The 19,982-nt window shown below is 41.0% G+C and overlaps 1 protein-coding gene and 1 long non-coding RNA gene across 2 annotated transcripts; one reads left to right on the top strand and one right to left on the bottom strand.

The window, feature by feature from the left end:
* Positions 1 to 1,076: 1,076 nt before the first annotated feature.
* Positions 1,077 to 2,381, bottom strand: LOC118242276 (monocyte chemotactic protein 1B-like). Its single transcript, XM_035532173.2, has 3 exons — positions 2,192 to 2,381; positions 1,742 to 1,856; positions 1,077 to 1,395 (listed from the first exon to the last, which is right to left on the bottom strand). The coding sequence occupies exons 1-3, from the start codon at positions 2,253 to 2,255 to the stop codon at positions 1,266 to 1,268; spliced, it is 309 nt and encodes a 102-aa protein (XP_035388066.1). The 5' UTR covers positions 2,256 to 2,381; the 3' UTR covers positions 1,077 to 1,265.
* Positions 2,382 to 13,047: 10,666 nt separating this feature from the next.
* Positions 13,048 to 14,598, top strand: LOC113568571 (uncharacterized). Its single transcript, XR_004776732.2, has 2 exons — positions 13,048 to 13,550; positions 13,897 to 14,598. It is a non-coding gene; the product is annotated as an uncharacterized LOC113568571 (long non-coding RNA).
* The last annotated feature ends 5,384 nt before the right edge of the window (positions 14,599 to 19,982 follow it).

Below are 19,982 nucleotides of genomic sequence, written 5' to 3'. Positions count from 1 at the left end.
TGGGAGCACTATGAGGAAGCCATTACAGTAATCAACCTGCTAGAGATAAAAGCATAGATGAGGTTCTCAAGGTCTGGTTTAGTTAAGAAATCTCTGATCTTGTTGATGTTCTTAAGGTTATTAATCCTGATTTGGCTGTTAAAACTGAGATCAGATTCCATTAGTGTACCAAGGTTACAAGCTAGCACTTATACATTATAGGGTATAATGCCAAAATGGCAGCTAGTCTGTGGCTCTTATTGCTGTTCCCAAATTTAATGATCTCTGTTTTATTTTTATCCACCTGCAGAATTTTATGGCCAATCCAGTTAATTATGTGCTCAAGGCACATACAAACAGAGTGGAGGGGACCATAGTTGTCTGGGGAGAGGGATAAATCATAATTTGTGCCAGAGTCATCCCTTTACATATTAATTGCACCATTTTAGGACTGTTTCTGAGAGTCCAACCCCCTTCACAATTCTATAAGATACATCCAATTTATAAAGAAGGTTATGATCTATGGTTTATCAAACGCTGCACTGAAATAGAGCAGTAGTAAAAGTGATACCTTCCTAAAGTCTGTATTTAAACAAATGTGATTAATTACTTTAATTAGCGCAGTCTCAGTCTATGGATAGTTCAAAATCTGATATTTGATTTTGAATGATATTTGTCTAGACAGCTCTTTGAAGATAGAAAACCTTATAATTTCTTAACAAAGCTGCTACCAGATTTTTCTTTTATAATTGAGGCTTCACAGATGCAGTTTTGAGTGAGTTAGGAAAAACACCCTAAAAGTATAGCAGATTCATTTTAAGTTTCTGTTTGATGCAGTGTGAGGTCCGAGATGATTCAGAGATATTTGTCAGCATCTGGCAGCAAACTACTGCATTCAAATATTTGATTTAGGATTAGAATTAGGATTAGGGTTAAAATTAAGGTTTCCCAATATACCAGGAAAGGCTATGATTCGTTCAAGTACCATAGGAATTCATCTTTATCTTGAACCTCTTTTAAATGACCTTTTCCTTTTTTCTATATATTTTCTGTAGTTTTTGTATATGCAGCTCAATAAAACAAATTGTAAAAAGTAATGCATTTTTGAAAAACTGACTTTATTATAAAAAAAAAGACTTTTACCAATATTTTACCAATATTTAAGATAAATAGTCCCTCATGGTAGACGGTTATATGTACTTATATACAGTGTGTATGTGATATAAAATCTTAGACATTTCATAGCCTTTAGCTGGTCATCTTCAATGTTTGGAGGATGTTGTATTTCAAGTAGCAGGTGTAGATGTTGGGTTTCCAGTAGTAGATACTGTTCTCTGGTCCACTGCTTTCATGTGGTCATTGACCCAGTCAGAGGCAGGATCCACACATATCTCCTTTCCACTAATCATCTTAAAGCTGGAACAGAGACAAAGGTACAGCAATGTTCTGTTAATACAGCAGGCCAGGACTTAATGACCCAAGATGGTGAAAATCTACCTGTGTGGCAAAATCACAGTAAACATTCCTGATGTAAATGACACTATCAGTGATAAATACCTGTGGAAGATTCTCCCACTGGGTTTAGTGTGAGTGTGTAAAATCAGCTCTTAATGTTGTTGCTACAGCACCTTCACTGCAGCGTTTCAGCAGGAAGTCCAAACGTGATTCCAGAAATGGTTCATAGATGCAGTGTGTGGACTGTGTTACATATATGAAGGGCTGTAGTAGGCGTGTGCTGCCTCTCAGAGCAGGTGATACTCACACCACAGCTTTGATGGAGCAATCGCTTCTGCTCCAGTTGTAGGACACGATGTGCTTGAGGGGCAAGTTCACCTGAATCAGTTTAGAACAGCAGTCTGCAGGGTTAAGATCAGGACCTGGAAGACATCAGCAAACAGTTCCAGACAAAATCACTCAGTACAGCAATGAGAGATTGTACTGCTTTTAAGAGACTGTCATTAGGTCTAGTACGTCTCAGTTCAATTTGGCTCACATTGTAAATATACTGTAGTGGGGAACAGCACCGCCTCCCCTGTGGGGAATTGGGGTTCATTCCATGTCTGGCCAAGTGCTCCAAACTACACAAATAAGAATCCTTGGGAAAGACTCCATACACTACATTTGCCTACCTGGAAATTTTAAGTGACTGTTGACAAGAATGTTTGCCAAATGTGTAAGAAATGCATCATATAACAGAGAGATGGAGACTCACCACTAGAGACCAGCTGGAGAGAACAGAGCAGCAGCACAAACAGCAGAGCAGACAGGTTCCTCATTTTAGCAGAATCTCTGATTTCACACACAGACAGTCACGGCTGTAGAAAGTGTAGTGTGTGTGTAGAATCAGTGTTCTGCACCCTGTTATATAGGGACAGAGAGGGCTGTTCTCCAAATTAGCATCCACTGATTTTCCAAGTATCTCCTTACTCCAGAAAGCCTGATTCTGCTGATTCCTTCCTCTTTTCTTTACATCAACTCTCACGTCCTCATTTTTTTCTCAATGGGCTGTGAGCTTGTAAACCCAATTTTGAGTTCACTGAAAGAATGTTCTTTCCCTGCATTCTTCTTTTAAACCTTTTAAATTGTCATGCAAATTCTAATTCATTTACATAAGAGCAAAGCAGATTTGCAGATGTCTGTGTCCAAGCCCCAAGTGAACAAGCCAAAGGAGACAGTGGCAAGGAGAACCGCCCTAGAACATGAGCAAGAAACCTCGAGAGGAACAAAGACTCCAAGGGGGCCAACATCCTCTGGTCAACCCCAGACATCATAACAAGCACAAAATGTGCAACAAAAAACCAAAATAGTCAATAAATAAGGGTGAGCAATAGAAGTCCAGCCTTCCTGGTTCCTAACAGTCCTAGTCTGGGTTTCATGAGTGTAAGTGTGTGAGTGTATGATAAGATTATTTGGCATGGTCAAATACTAAAGTGTGTAAAATAGGTGTATAGAATGACTCTGGCAGGTCTAGCTATAGCCATATGGCTAAAAGGACAGAGCCAGAAGGAAACACTGACATGGAGGCTCCCTGGAACATCAGCATGCTGCCGCTCTCAGCCAACAAAGATTAATGACAAAATAGAGATGCAGTGACAGCATCATAACATCCCAGTTTTCCATAAATCCTAATGCCCATTAACCCCCAGATCAACACATTTACCTAAGATGAGAGATATTTACTAAAATGCCTGACTAAACACATAGACTAATCAAATATTGATTTCAATTTTTGATGTATAGTTGTAATGTGCGGTGTAAGTAAAATGGTCAGTGCTATTAAGATGCTATTATCAAAAGCCTATTTGAGTATTTATTGCATTTTTCTGATATATTTTCGTCTTAGTCTTGTCCTCTTCTAATCATCCTCTATGGGTTACACATGAGTAAAACAATGAAAGTATCACTACCACAAGATGCTATTATCAGAAGCCAATATCAGTTGGAGAAAATATCTCTTGTTTACATGCAAACTAAATTCTACCTCATCACACTCATGTCTGTCATCATAATCATCATTATTATGATGAATCATCATCATTATGTAGCAGTAGTTTAATTTCTCTTGTTCACATGTCTCTCTGGTGAGGTCATCAGCAGGACTTCTGTGCACACATTCCATTAAAACAAGAGTTGGCAAGAATCTGTGGTCAGAAGAGGAAGAGACTCCCAGTGTAAACAGACACTACTTAGAAGCACATTTAACACTGAACTGGGGTTTGAGGAAATCTCCCTTTGCATCACATAAACTAAATTTGGTAGCTTTATGTAGCTTTTTCTCTTAGAATTATTACTATTGTGGTGACTGTTGGCCAGAAGAGGAGGGCTGCCTTTGAGTCCTGGTTCCTCTCCAGGTTTCTTCCTCATGCTCTAGGGAGTTTTTCCTTGCCACTGTCATCCTTGGCTTGTTCACTGGGGGCTTGGACTTGGATATTTGTAAAGCTGCTTTGTGACAACATCTGTTGTAAAATGCATTATATAAATAAACTTTGATTGATTGATGTAATAATCAGTGTTCATATCAAATTCCTTAACATTTTTTTGTTTGTTTATAAATTACCATTTTTTATCTATAGATAACTTAACAGTGATGCCATCTTCCCAGATGCACTGAATAACTTCTATGCATGGTTTGAAGCGCAGAACAATGTTGCAGCAGAAAAGTCCATCCCTCCGCAAAATGGCCAGGTGCTGTGCCTGACGGCGGCTGATGTGAGGCGTACTCTGCATGGAGTTAACCCACAGAAAGCTGCTGGACCAGACAACATCCCAGGTCGTGTGCTCAGAGAATGTGCTTACCAGCTTGCAGATGTCCTGACAGACATCTTCAATATCTCTCTGAGCTGCGCCGTGGTCCCAACATGCTTCAAGACCACCACCATCGCCCCCATGCCTAAGAAGCCCACGGTGTCGTGTCTCAATGACTACTGTTCCATCGCACTCACATCCATCATCATGAAGTGCTTAGAGAGACTCATCATGAGACACATCAAGAACCAGCTTCTCCCTTCTCTGGACCCCCTGCAGTTCGTGTACCGCTCCAACCGCTGTACAGATGATGCCATCTCTACCACACTTCATCTGGTACTCACACATCTGGATAAAAAGGGCACCTCCGTAAGGATGCTGTTCATAGACATCAGTTCAACATTCAACACCATTGTTCCTCAGCATCTGATTGGAAAGTTGAGCTTACTGGGCTTGAACACCTCCCTCTGCAACTGGATCCTGGATTTCTTGACTGGTAGACCTCAGTCAGTCCGGATTGGGAGCAGCACTTCCAACACCACCACACTGAGTACTGGTGCTCCCCAGGGCAGCGTACTCAGCCCTCTGCTGTTCACACTGCTGACTCATGACTGTGCAGCGATGCACAGTTTGAATCACATTATCAAGTTCGCTGATGACACGACCGTGGTGGGTCTCATCAAACAAAGACAACGAGTCAGAACTGGTGAGCTGGTGTAAGGTCAACAACCTGTATCTGAATGTTGACAAGACAAAAGAAATGATTGATGACTTCAGGAGAGCAACGCAAGATCACTCCCCGCTTGCCATCAACGGCTCCTCAATGGAGATCATCAAGAACATCAAGTTCCTTGGTGTTCACATAGCGGAGAACCTCACCTGTTCCGTCACCAAGAGAGCCCAGCAACGTCTTTACTTCCTTCGAAAGCTGAGGAAAGCCCATCTCCCATCACCCATCCTCACTACCTTCTACAGAGGTACTGTAGAGAGCATCCTGAGCAGCTGCATCATTACCTGGTTTGGGAACTGCACCGCCTCTGACTGCAAGACCCTCCAGAGAATAGTGAGAACAGATGAGAAGATCATTGGGGTCTCTCTTCCCTCCATCACGAACATCTACATAACGCGCTGCATCCAGAAAGCCACCAACATTGTGAAAGACCCCACACACCCCTCACATGAACTGTTCACCCTTTTGCCATCTGGAAGAAGGTACTGCAGCATCCAGTCCCGCACCTCCAGACTGTGCAACAGCTTCTTCCCAGAAGCCATCAGACTCCTGAACTCTGGCTAACTCCAATTCCAATTCAGATTCCAAAATGGGCACTTTTATACATGCTTATACACAGTCACACACACACACACACATACATACATACATACATAAGTACGTACGTACATACATACATATCCATACACACACTCACACATTGTTTTGCATCGGACTAGTGCTGAAGTCAAACCTCACACAAATAAACAATGCACTCCTGTTGCAGTCTTGCACATTATCCTACTTGCTGCTAGAGTACTGTACTAAAGCAGCACTGTACTCTGAACTGTTCTGGCTGCTACCGGTGACTGCTATGTTCAGGGTAGCATGTCACTGATTCCTATGCACAACTTGCTTTACATATGCCCAGTACTGTATACTGGACTAAATAATTGCACTGTCTACTCATTTTGTATTTGTCCTGTCCTGTAGTTATTATTGTTTATTTCATGTTTATTTAATGACATTTTCGTACTATATTGGACTGTGTAGCATGTTGTCTGTTGCACTGTTGTTTTGTGTTGCACCATGGTCCTGGAGGAATATTGTCTCGTTTTTGTTGTGTGCTTTTATTTAGCTGAAATAACAATAAAACCTCTTTGAACTTGAACTTTGAACTTTGAACTTAATTTGGGGTGCCTAACGTTCATCACGCTTCCATTGAACCTTTCAGTGGTACCATTCTCTTGCAGGTGATATGGAGTTCTTAGGGACTTTCTGCACCCCACCAATGTGACACAGTTCCTTCACCAAAGCATTTTTTAAATGTATCCCTTGATCTGACAATTATCTGACTGGAACTCCAAATCTGCAAAAAAGGTTTCTCCACAACACTTTTGCTACTGTATTCGCCTTTTGGTTTTTCATGACGTAGCCTTGAGCGAATCGTGACAAATAATCAGTCACCACCAATACATTTTCTACTCCACACTTGGATTTCTCAAGCATGAGAAAGTCTATAAAAATTATCTCTAGGTGTGTGCTTGTATGAATCCTGTTCAGTGGAGCCTTCAGGCCTCTGAGTGGCCTTTTCCTGAGGCAGCACCTTTTGCACTGCTCACACCACACTTTAACATCATGAAACATTTCCCATAAAAACACTTTCTGAATTAATGCAAATATCCGATCAACTCCGAAGTGACCACAGTCATCATGAAGAACAGTTTTTGTCTGCACCCTCAGTTTTCTGACAAGACTAGCTGGTCCACAACTTTACATTGACAAGCTCTTATTCACCAATGCAGAATACTATCTTTAAAAATGAACTGCTTCCTCTCCTTTAAGAGAAGTCGCTTGTGCAGTCCAGTCCACAGCAGCTCATCGCCTGCGGGCCTGGTACCACGCTCTTTACTTGGCAAAAAGATACCAATCACTGTATCGTCTTTTAAACTCGCCCTCACGTCCTGTTTAGTCATAGCCTGTAAAACATCAATGCCCTTCCCATCAAAAGCATCACCAGTCACCAGGGCTTGGACAGGTTCTGTAGGACATCCAGTGCTTTCCACTTGACTTGGCGTCGCCCCAGTAACCCTTTTACGTCCTGCAGGTGTATCACGTGGGAGCAATACACATTGTGTTTACATTGTGCCTACTCAATCTCCTTAATGGCCAGTCTGCCCTGCTGGTACTGGGTTGAAAGTAATCAGAAAGGCTTAGTGTCAACAACTGGTATTTCACAGTCTTCCTGTGCTCATAGTTGAGAGCATGCTGGGAGAAAACACCTGCATTTTCTTTGGCTGCCTCTCCCTCCATGACCTGTCCACCTCATTTTGCATTTCACTACTATGTCCCTCTGGTAAACTGGTGTCACTTTCATGCTTGGAATCACTCATCTTACTCACTTCCCCAGCAGGTTCAGACACATCAAACACAGCTGCAATAGTAGTAATAGACTTTGTAGAGAGGTTCATTGGCCTAACAGGTATAATCCCTTTTCCACATTGGCCAGAACACGAACAAAAATCAACCCATCTGGAAGCTTTTGAGAGGGTAAACGTTCAACTAAAGCTGTATGTGGAACACCCTTGGGTGCTCTGTATGTTTTACATCTCAGATTTATTTCGTTACCAGGAGGCATCACATCCTCATGGTGTCCTGCAAACCTTACAGTGCCAGTTTTACCTTCCATTTCTTTCTCGTTGATTTTCACTACAGCTATCAATGCTGAGTACCATGCAGGGTGACTTTGCTTCACTCTGAACTGCTTACCATATACCATAAGCACAAATGTCATAGCTCAGTGGTTAAAACACTTCACTAGTAATCAGAAGGTTGCCAGATCAAGTCCCACAAATGCCAACTTGCCACTGTTGGGCCCCTGAGTAATTCCCTTAACCCTCAATTGAATATCTTCTTGAATGACTAAAGACATGAATGACTACAGACCTGCAGTCATCAAGTACTTTGAGAGACTGATATTACATCACCTCATAATCCTGTCTGACAGCCTCTAAGACCCTCAGACATTCACATACAGAGTTAACACGTCTGTAGATGCTACCTCAATATCTACACTACATCCTCCAACACGTGGATGCCCTTCACATCTTCACCTGTGTGCTGTTCGGAGATTTTAGCTCTGTGTTTAATCTAATCATTACTGATGTTCTAATGTATAAAGTGAGCGAGCTCAGGGTTCCCCTTCTGTTTGCTACTAAATCCATAACTTCCTGTCCAACAAGAAACTACTAACACACATATTAACATGGTGACACTCTTTAGTAGTCTTTTAGTAGTCTTTCGTCTTCATAATAATGATGATTTATTATGACTGACATGAGTGTGATGAGGTAGAATCAGCTTTGCATGAAAACAAGAAATAATTTCTCCAACTGATATTGGATTCTGATAATATCATCTTAACACCACTGACTATAATATTTATACTGCACATCTGAACTACACTTCCAAAACTGAAAGCACTAGTAGCTACAGTTCAATATGATTTGAATAAGCTTCAATTAGTGTATTCAGAAGTGTGTTACACTGTATGTGGCTTCATTTTCAGCATCAGACAGATCTTAAACCTGTCCAGTCTAAACATGCACAGAGAACACACGTCCTCTCACACTGCTGATTGAGCATGCTCAGAACACCCTAGTGTTTGTATTGGGGGCAATTGCTTTTATTCCATATTGGATTGGGTTACGGTTAGGGTTATTTAGTAGTTGCATGGAAGTGTTAGGGTTAGAGTTAATACAGATATTCCATTTAAAAGGCTGTCAGTGTATTTTTATATATTTTCTTCTGGAATTTCTGTAGCTCTAAAAAGACTTCTAAGTAGATCTAATGAAATAAATTGCTCTGTTTCTAATTCATTTGACCTTTTGAGTTAAATTACCACACATGATCATAAACTAACACAACATAATCCAGCTAAACATCAATGAAACAAAGATGAACTGATGAACACCTGTAGAGGCCGATGAGTTACAGCTGACCTTTCACCCTGATGTGTCTGCAGGCACAACAGTCGCAGTCAGAGGAAGCACACTTGATCTTACCGCCCTCTAGTGTTACATTAACATTCCCTACAACCTCACATGTGAAAGTTCATAAGAATTTGCATGACGTATGAAAAGCTATGGGCGGTTAAAGTTAGAGCCAGTTCGTAGTTACAGCTTTTCTCATGTTTCAATACACTAAACCACATGCTGCAAGAAGAGTATTATCATTACACTTAATAAATGAACCACTTAGAATTTGCTATATTCTATCATTCCATTATGCAAAAAGAAATAGATATGCCATGTAGGCAGCTAAAACAACAAAAATCATTATCATGTTCCTGTAATTATTCAATGATGTCACCTGCCCTGGTAACCAAGAAGGTTCCCATGAAAAATGAACGTGATGAACCTGCTTAGGTATGTAGAATGTAGAATGTACCTAATAAATGACCACATCAGTTAAAACAGGAGTTTTATAGTTGTGTATTATCAACACTGGTAATTACACACATACTTTTTATGATTTATGACATTTATCTAGTTTAATAAATACATCATAACATTTTTGTAATTCATCATACTAATCTAGACTAATATTATATCACAGCCTTTACACAATTAGTGACATTTATCAAGTTTAATAATATTGCATCTTGTATGATTTATGATATTTATGACTACTTTTCCCCTCAGCTGGGAAAACAGACCTGTAGTCATCAAGTGCTTTAAGAGACTGATATTACATCACAATCCTGCCTGACAGTAGATGATAACTCAATATATACACTACATTATAGAACACCTGGATGCCCTTCACACCTTCACCTGTGTGCTGTTTGGAGATTTTAGCTCTGCTCACAGTGAGGCAGCTCAATGTTTGCTACTGGTTTCACAACTTCCTGTCCAACAGGAAACTGTATGTAAGGCTGGGTGTTTCAGACCCTCTCTGCCTCAGTATCGGTGCTCCACAGGCCTGTGTGTTCTCCCTTTACTCTGCACTCATTACACAAATGAATGGACCTCTAACAATAACTCTGTTAAACTTATTACAATTGCAGATGACATCATTCTGGTCGGTCTAATCTCTAACAATGATGAGTCCAAATACCAAAAGAAATTGAGGCATCTTGTGTTCTGGTGTGGAACTACTAGTCTGGAGTTGGCATGAGACAGACACAGCACTGCAGTTATGGAGAAAGATTAAGAATACATGGACAAAGATAAAGAAATAGCAGTGTTCAGCTTTCTGTGGTCCCAATCCCATTCTGTTGGTATGGGTGAGTGGGTGTGTGTCTGTGGGTGGGTGTGTGAGTGAAAGAGATCTTGGCCAAACATGGCTTTATTTTTATAATGATATTCTTACCCGGTTGTTATCTTTGTGGGCAGTAATGATAGTACCTGTGCTGATGTGGGTAGGAGGAGGAACATGAACATGAGGTGTGACATTCAGGTTCCACTGTGACAAAGGGACTTCCAGACCCACTTTGTGTGTCTCAGTGACTGCCTGCAGTTTTAGAGATGAACTTTAATTATTTATTTATGCCACCACCACCTCAACATAAATAGGACATTTCACCCAACCACAGACTAAACACAACTAACAAACCACTCAGTTGAGTCTACTGATGTCAATCAGACAGTTTATGTTGGAACATCATATGATCATATGAATATGGTTAATAGAATGTAAGCCCAGAGTATAATTATCACTAATAGTCTTTATTTGTGTCCTGTGGGACTTACAGTGTAGGTGTTCATTCTTACAGAAGAGCAAAATGTTCATAAGATATTTTTTTGTGAAACTGAAGAATGCAGCATTGTATGTATATTGCTTGTATATTGTGTATTGTGGGTATATTGGTTGTATATTGTGTATTGTATGTATATTGCTTGTATATTGTGTATTGTGGGTATATTGCTTGTATATTGTGTATTGTGGGTATATTGCTTGTATATTGTGTATTGTAGGTATATTTCCTGTAATGCTTGAGAGTCAACAGCAGCCAGAACCAAACTCCTTGTGTGTGTCGGCATACTTGCCCAATAAACCTGATTGATTCTGATTCATGCTACACTACAGGGATAGTAAGAAATCTTGAAAACAAGTTCAGTAGAAGGTGAGGGGGGTTGATGCCTTGGTGACACCGTTAATTGAGGAAGGAAGCAGGAATCTTGCCCAAGCTGATGGGATGGGAATACGTGCACGGATCCTCAGCCTTGTCCAAACAGAAACAAAAGGGAGTAAAGCCCACTAGATTTGCCCAGTCCAGGGAGAAAACCAGAGTCCACGCATGTCAGGGACCTCAACTCTAACCACGACACCACAGAAAATGTGTTTGTGGCTAAAGGCAGGAAACATATGCAGGAACACTGCCTGCTACAGGTTTCTTTTCCTGTTGAACAACTGACAGAGGGGGAAATTCTCTTCTGAGACTGAGACACGGGGGAAGACACAAGAAAGACAAAGGACAATGTAGCCCAGTGAAAATATAATGAAAAGATAGTAATAGTTCCTTTAATAGTTGTGTTCTATGGAATTTTATTTTATAAATGGGTTACATGTTGCATTTGGTAATGGGTAACAGCCTGTGCTAGGTGATAGGCCTTTTCCAATTCCCATTTCATCCTTGACACATATTTTATACATGATGTGGGTGATGGACCATCAGTAGAGACACCAAAACAAACACCAGTGGCCAGTCTTGCTTCTTGTCCAAATAAGAGAATACGGGTCGTAGCCAGTAGCCTCATTGGCTGGGCAATTAGAAGCATTCACCAGGTGTTGGCTCCATTCAGACTTCTGCTGAACATTCAAAGTACCCAGTATATGCAGCAGGGTGCAATTAAACCTTTTTGGCTGGGGTTCACCCTGTGGATGACATGTTGTTGTGCGGGACTTATTCATGCCCAACATGCTCAACATCTTGTCAATTAATTTACTCTGAAAATCCCTTTCCTGATCAGAATGAAATCTAGCTGGCAGATCATAATGAATGAAATATTTTTCCCACACGGTTCTGGCTACTGTCACCACTTTCTGATCCTTAGTGGGAAACGCCTGCACATACCTTATAAAGTGGTCCTTTACCACCAAGACATTACACACATTCCGAGAATCTGGCTCAATGGTAAGAAAGTCCCATACAAGATCCGTGGGTCCAGAACTACTCAGATGGGATAAAGGAAGTGCTCATTGATGTAAGGTTTTCCTCTTTATGCAACGATCACAGGTCTGACAATAGATCTCTACCTCATGCTTCATGCGCGGCCAGAAAAATCTGTCTCATACTAGGGCAAAGGTTTTGTCAAAACCTACATGTCCACTGTCATCATGCAAAAATGTTAATACCACACCACGAAACTGCTTGAGAAGCACTAATTATTGTCTCATTCGCTGGTCAGGGAGCTTAACTCTTCAGTACAATAGTCCTTGAAGGTTAAGAGATGACAGCAAACATGGCAAGCATTTAATTATCAAAATATATCAATCAAATTTACCAGTATAAAGAGCTATTTATGGAGCTATGTTGATATTACATCATCTAAGTAAAAAAAAAAAAATGTAAATATGTACCACAGGCTTAATGCTGACTAAATGCACAAAGCCATCTTTTCATCGCTTGCTCTATATTACGCGCGTCTAATACACTGAATAAACGCGAGACTGGCTTCTTAAAGAGACAGTAACCCAAAAGGAAATATAACAGCCAGACAACAAAAACTCTTTAAATCTACACAAAGTGTACACGCATCTTTCCACCTGGCAACACAGAAACAGGAAAAAAAAAAAAAAAAAAAAAAAAAAAAAGAACGAAAACATTTTACCTTCTGAGCTTTTGGTTTCCTTCCCACAGTTAACAGGAATCAAATTTCAGCTCATTGCACAGTTTATTTCATTCATATTTCAAGAATGAATTACAACTTGATTGTATTAAAAAATAAGATATTGAAAGATATTGTAAAAAGATATTATTTAAGTCTGAGAAATATTTTTTAGTTCACATGTAATGTAATGTAAATGTTTAGTTCACAGCTCACTGAGAAAAACTAAATAAGAAGGAGGAGCTAGAAGAGGATTTCCTGTGTTCATATTTGGAGAACAGCCCTCTCTCTCCCTATATAACAGAGATCAGAACACTGATTCTACACACACTGATCTCTATTCCACAGCAGAGGACACTGCACTTACTACAGCTGTGACTGTCTGTGTGTGAAATCAGACATTCTGCTGGAATGAGGAAGCTGTGTGCTCTGCTGTTTGTGCTGCTGCTCTGTTCTCTCCAGCTGGTCTCTAGTGCTGAGTCTCCATCTCTCTGTTATATGATGCCTTCTGTCTTTTATTGTGAAAACTACCAATGTGAACCAAAGTCAGTGAATTCATTTTTACATCACTGTTACATAGTTTAGGTCAAAAGGTACAGAAAAGTGGTACAATCTCTCATTGCTGTACTGCACTGAGTGACTTTGTTTGTTTGCTGATGTCTTCCAGCTCCAGATGCTGTTAACCGTGTGATCTGCTGTCCTGCACTGACTCAGATGAAGTTGCCCCTCAAACGTATCGTGTCCTACAACCGGACCAGTAGCGATTGCTCCATCAAAGCTGTGGTGTGAGTATCACCTGCTCTGAGAGGCAGCACATGCCTACTACAGCCCTTCATATATGTAACACAGTCCACACACTGCATCTATGAACCATTTCTGGAATCAGGTTTGGACTTTCTGCTGAAATGCTGCAGTGAAGGTGCTGTAGCGACAACATTAAGAGCTGATTTTACACACTCACACTAAGCCCAGTGGGAGAATCTTCCACAGGGATTTATCACTGATAGTGTCATTTACATCAGGAATGTTTCCTGTGATTTTCCCACACAGGTACATTTTTGCCATCTTGGGTCATTTAGTCCTGGCCTTCTGTATTAACAGAACATTGCTGTACCTTTGTCTCTGTTCCAGCTTTAAGATTATTAGTGGAAAGATGATCTGTGTGGATCCTGCCTCTGACTGGGTCAATAACCACATGAAAGCAGTGGACCAGAGAACAAAAGGACCTGCTACTGGAAAACAAACATCCTCCAAACACTGAAGTTAACCAGCTAAAGGCTGTGAAATACATGCGATTATACGTCACATACACATAGTACACAAGTAAATATAACTGTGTACCATGAAGAACTATGTTAAATATTGGTAACATTCTGTAATTGGTGTTCTGGACAGGCCAGTAAATGTTTTGGCATTCTAGCGGCCCCTGCTGGCTGAACAGAAAAACACAGTAGGAAGTAGTGAAATAGGAAGTGTTCAGGTAGAGCACATTGGATTGAGTGCTACAAAATCCACCATAATCTGTTAATTACTAGTTTAGCAGGACAGTGTTATTCCCTGTGAGTAATACTATTTTATTATTGCTCATGTGTGGTTTAAGTGGATGTTTGGATAATGAAGTTGAGATGATGTCTATCACTGGTTGTTGAATCTTCACCAACTGTCGAGTGGTAAGCATGGGAAGTGTTCGGGTTGCTGACTATAGAAGAACAGCATATGCTACAATTAATAGCAAATATATTTATTTATAAATCTACGTAAGCGTTATTGATTTGCTTGTATTTTCAGTGTTACACCATTCATATGATAAAACATTCGAAGAATCACATTGTGGATCCCGAGTGTCATTGTATGGTTATTTTCTCATTTTTAAAAATAAAGCTCATTTTCCTACAGTATTTCCTACAGTATTACCTGTTATAACTTATGATTTACTGAGTTGCATGTATACAAACTATGTAAACTATATTCAACATAAGGCTGAATTCCTATTTCACTTCAACCAATCACAGCGTTTCCTGTATCACGATCAGTTCCTTTCCCTGTCTTGTGTTTAGTTCCGGTCCATAGTTTCGTTTTGTTCTCACATTGTTTGATTGCGTACACCTGTCCCTCGTTTCGAGTTCATGTATTTAAACCCTGCTGTGTGTCTTGGTCGTGGCTGTTCGTTGTTTGTTTGGATGTGTGACTGTTAGAATTATTGAATTTGTGAATGTGTTTCCCTAGCCTTAGTTATAGCCTGCTTCCCCTTGTGCCTTCGTGTGTTTTTGTTTACTCATGTTTCCCCGTACTCTCCGTGTTGGCTCTATGACCCTGGACTACGACAACAGCTCTGATTTTAGATTTGCCCATAATAAATCTCGTTCCTCTCCGCACACGCGTCCGCCTCCTTACGCTACATCCTGGTGCATGAGAAAACCCTCACATAACCCCAACTCTCACGCCAACTCTAAGCTTAAATATTTGAACGCAGGAGTTTGCTATTAGTTGTTGACAATTTTTGCGGAATCATCCGGGACCTTACACTACATCAGTCCAAAACTCTAAATTAATCTACTTTGAACTTTTACCTTGTTCTTCCTAACTATCAACTGCAGTTGTGAAGCAAGTCATATAAATAAAATAAAAAAACAATAAAGCTTAAGATATAAAGTGTTGCGATAAAGATACAGACTAAATGAAGAATTAAGATATATAAAAGTGCACAGTAGTGTTTAACAGTGCATTGTTACAGGATCTGAGGGAAAAGTGTTTACCCGAGCTGAAAGCTTCACCAAATAAAGGATGTTTTTAGTTTAGATTTAAAGCCACTGGATCCATTTATAAACAGCATCATAGCTACACGCTGCTTCTGTATGCTTAGTATGTCTCTTAGGCAGGATTAACCAACTACATCTGATCTGAGGTTTCTGCTTGGCTCATAACACTGCAGTGTATCACATAGATAAACTCATCCTACTCCTTAAAGGATTATTAGACCAGTAAGAATGCCTTAAAGGTCAACTCTGTAGTATACCAATAGCCAGTGTAAGAACTTAGAAATGAGCGTCACTTCTTTTGCCCGTAGTCAGAAGTCTGGCAGCGGCATTTTGATGGCCTGTCTGATTGATTGTCTTTTTGGGGAGTTCCATTAGGAGGCTGCAATTATATTGTGAAGGCCCAAGTGCAGCAAGACAAGGAACAGGACTCGCAGATGTCTCCCGACGAAGACAGACATTTATTAAGCATTAACAATGGCACTCACATACAACAAAGTAGTGACATAAGTGATACATAAACACGAGCATTAAACTTATACAGGCAACTAAATGTAAACACTAGCACTAATATCAACACAAACAATGACTGACAATAAGTTACAAAACAAAGGGTTTAATATACATAAATAAATGGAACAAATAAAGTGCAGGTGTGTGTTAACAAGGTGGTGTGATTACAAACAAGGGGCAGTCCTGATGAAAACAATGACGCCTCCACATGCATGTGGCGGGACGTGCTGTTACATATACAAGAACAAGCTAGATTTTATCTGTCACCAGTGTGGGAAACCCTAACATGTTGCTTACTATTGCAGGGTTATTTTGGCAGGACAGGAGCAAGGCCAAGCAGTGAGTGTTAATGAGACTGACCAGTCTTTAAACACCTAAAACCTGTGGTAACTAGGGCAACCATGGGTGGTCAGTGAAGCATTTATGCAACAGCTACTCAAAACTGTAATGACACAGCACTTGTGGGCCCTAGTAATGAAGGAGATGTGGTGATGAATGGAACTGTGTGTCAGGCCCTCATTGATTCAGGATATCACGTCACAACAATCACTGATATGTTTTTGAAGAAACACCCCCAGCTTTGTTTAATGAGTCACCACCAATGGGCCCATAGTAGGAACAGCAGGCACCATATTACAGTGTGCTGAACATTTACCTCCAACTCCTCAACTCTATCTTTAACAGTTCCCCATTACATTTACATCATTTAGCTGACACTTTTATCCAAAGCCAATTAAAATTATGACTGAGTACAAGTTGAGGGCTAAGGGCCTTGCTCAGGGGGCCCAACAGCGGCAACTTGAACCAGCCAGTTACAAGCCAAATACCTTAACCACTGAGCTATGACTGCCCCAAGCCCCAGCAGTTGTTCCAGAAATAGAATTCAGGGCAACTCATTGGCACCATTTACAGTTTATATTTAGCTGACACTGACTGAATACAACTTGAGCAATTGAGGGTTAAGGGTATTACTCAGGGGCCCAACAGTGGCAAGTTGGCATTTGTGGGACTTGATCTGGTAACCTTCTGATTACTAGTGAAGTGCTTTAACCACTGAGCTTCCACTGTGCCATGACATTTGTGCTTATGGCATATGGTAAGCAGTTCAGAGTGAAGCAAAGTCACCTTGCATGGTACTCAGCATTGATAGCTGTAGTGAAAATCAACGAGAAAGAAATGGAAGGTAAAACTGGCACTGTAAGGTTTGCAGGACACCATGAGGATGTGATGCCTCCTGGTAACGAAATAAATCTGAGATGTAAAACATACAGAGCACCCAAGGGTGTTCCACATACAGCTTTAGTTGAACGTTTACCCTCTCAAAAGCTTCCAGATGGGTTGATTTTTGTTCGTGTTCTGGCCAATGTGGAAAAGGGATTATACCTGTTAGGCCAATGAACCTCTCTACAAAGTCTATTACTACTATTGCAGCTGTGTTTGATGTGTCTGAACCTGCTGGGGAAGTGAGTAAGATGAGTGATTCCAAGCATGAAAGTGACACCAGTTTACCAGAGGGACATAGTAGTGAAATGCAAAATGAGGTGGACAGGTCATGGAGGGAGAGGCAGCCAAAGAAAATGCAGGTGTTTTCTCCCAGCATGCTCTCAACTATGAGCACAGGAAGACTGTGAAATACCAGTTGTTGACACTAAGCCTTTCTGATTACTTTCAACCCAGTACCAGCAGGGCAGACTGGCCATTAAGGAGATTGAGTAGGCACAATGTAAACACAATGTGTATTGCTCCCACGTGATACACCTGCAGGACGTAAAAGGGTTACTGGGGCGACGCCAAGTCAAGTGGAAAGCACTGGATGTCCTACAGAACCTGTCCAAGCCCTGGTGACTGGTGATGCTTTTGATGGGAAGGGCATTGATGTTTTACAGGCTATGACTAAACAGGACATGAGGGCGAGTTTAAAAGACGATACAGTGATTGGTATCTTTTTGCCAAGTAAAGAGCGTGGTACCAGGCCCGCAGGCGATGAGCTGCTGTGGACTGGACTGCACAAGCGACTTCTCTTAAAGGAGAGGAAGCAGTTCATTTTTAAAGATAGTATTCTGCATTGGTGAATAAGAGCTTGTCAATGTAAAGTTGTGGACCAGCTAGTCTTGTCAGAAAACTGAGGGTGCAGACAAAAACTGTTCTTCATGATGACTGTGGTCACTTCGGAGTTGATCGGATATTTGCATTAATTCAGAAAGTGTTTTTATGGGAAATGTTTCATGATGTTAAAGTGTGGTGTGAGCAGTGCAAAAGGTGCTGCCTCAGGAAAAGGCCACTCAGAGGCCTGAAGGCTCCACTGAACAGGATTCATACAAGCACACACCTAGAGATAATTTTTATAGACTTTCTCATGCTTGAGAAATCCAAGTGTGGAGTAGAAAATGTATTGGTGGTGACTGATTATTTGTCACGATTCGCTCAAGGCTACGTCATGAAAAACCAAAAGGCGAATACAGTAGCAAAAGTGTTGTGGAGAAACCTTTTTTGCAGATTTGGAGTTCCAGTCAGATAATTGTCAGATCAAGGGATACATTTAAAAAATGCTTTGGTGAAGGAACTGTGTCACATTGGTGGGGTGCAGAAAGTCCCTAAGAACTCCATATCACCTGCAAGAGAATGGTACCACTGAAAGGTTCAATGGAAGCGTGATGAACGTTAGGCACCCCAAATTAAGTTCAAAGTTCAAAGTTCAAGTTCAAAGAGGTTTTATTGTCATTTCAGCTAAATAAAAGCACACAACAAAAACGAGACAATATTCCTCCAGGACCATGGTGCAACACAAAACAACAGTGCAACAGACAACATGCTACACAGTCCAATATAGTACGAAAATGTCATTAAATAAACATGAAATAAACAATAATAACTACAGGACAGGACAAATACAAAATGAGTAGACAGTGCAATTATTTAGTCCAGTATACAGTACTGGGCATATGTAAAGCAAGTTGTGCATAGGAATCAGTGACATGCTACCCTGAACATAGCAGTCACCGGTAGCAGCCAGAACAGTTCAGAGTACAGTGCTGCTTTAGTACAGTACTCTAGCAGCAAGTAGGATAATGTGCAAGACTGCAACAGGAGTGCATTGTTTATTTGTGTGAGGTTTGACTTCAGCACTAGTCCGATGCAAAACAATGTGTGAGTGTGTGTATGGATATGTATGTATGTACGTACGTACTTATGTATGTATGTATGTATGTGTGTGTGTGTGTGTGACTGTGTATAAGCATGTATAAAAGTGCCCATTTTGGAATCTGAATTGGAATTGGAGTTAGCCAGAGTTCAGGAGTCTGATGGCTTCTGGGAAGAAGCTGTTGCACAGTCTGGAGGTGCGGGACTGGATGCTGCAGTACCTTCTTCCAGATGGCAAAAGGGTGAACAGTTCATGTGAGGGGTGTGTGGGGTCTTTCACAATGTTGGTGGCTTTCTGGATGCAGCGCGTTATGTAGATGTTCGTGATGGAGGGAAGAGAGACCCCAATGATCTTCTCATCTGTTCTCACTATTCTCTGGAGGGTCTTGCAGTCAGAGGCGGTGCAGTTCCCAAACCAGGTAATGATGCAGCTGCTCAGGATGCTCTCTACAGTACCTCTGTAGAAGGTAGTGAGGATGGGTGATGGGAGATGGGCTTTCCTCAGCTTTCGAAGGAAGTAAAGACGTTGCTGGGCTCTCTTGGTGACGGAACAGGTGAGGTTCTCCGCTATGTGAACACCAAGGAACTTGATGTTCTTGATGATCTCCATTGAGGAGCCGTTGATGGCAAGCGGGGAGTGATCTTGCGTTGCTCTCCTGAAGTCATCAATCATTTCTTTTGTCTTGTCAACATTCAGATACAGGTTGTTGACCTTACACCAGCTCACCAGTTCTGACTCGTTGTCTTTGTTTGATGAGACCCACCACGGTCGTGTCATCAGCGAACTTGATGATGTGATTCAAACTG

Source organism: Electrophorus electricus, chromosome 16, assembly GCF_041902795.1.
Source record: "Electrophorus electricus isolate QZ-2024a chromosome 16, ASM4190279v1, whole genome shotgun sequence".
NCBI lineage: Eukaryota > Metazoa > Chordata > Actinopteri > Gymnotiformes > Gymnotidae > Electrophorus > Electrophorus electricus.
Note: the sequence above shows the minus strand (reverse complement) of the source record. Positions and strands in the feature narration are given on the sequence as shown.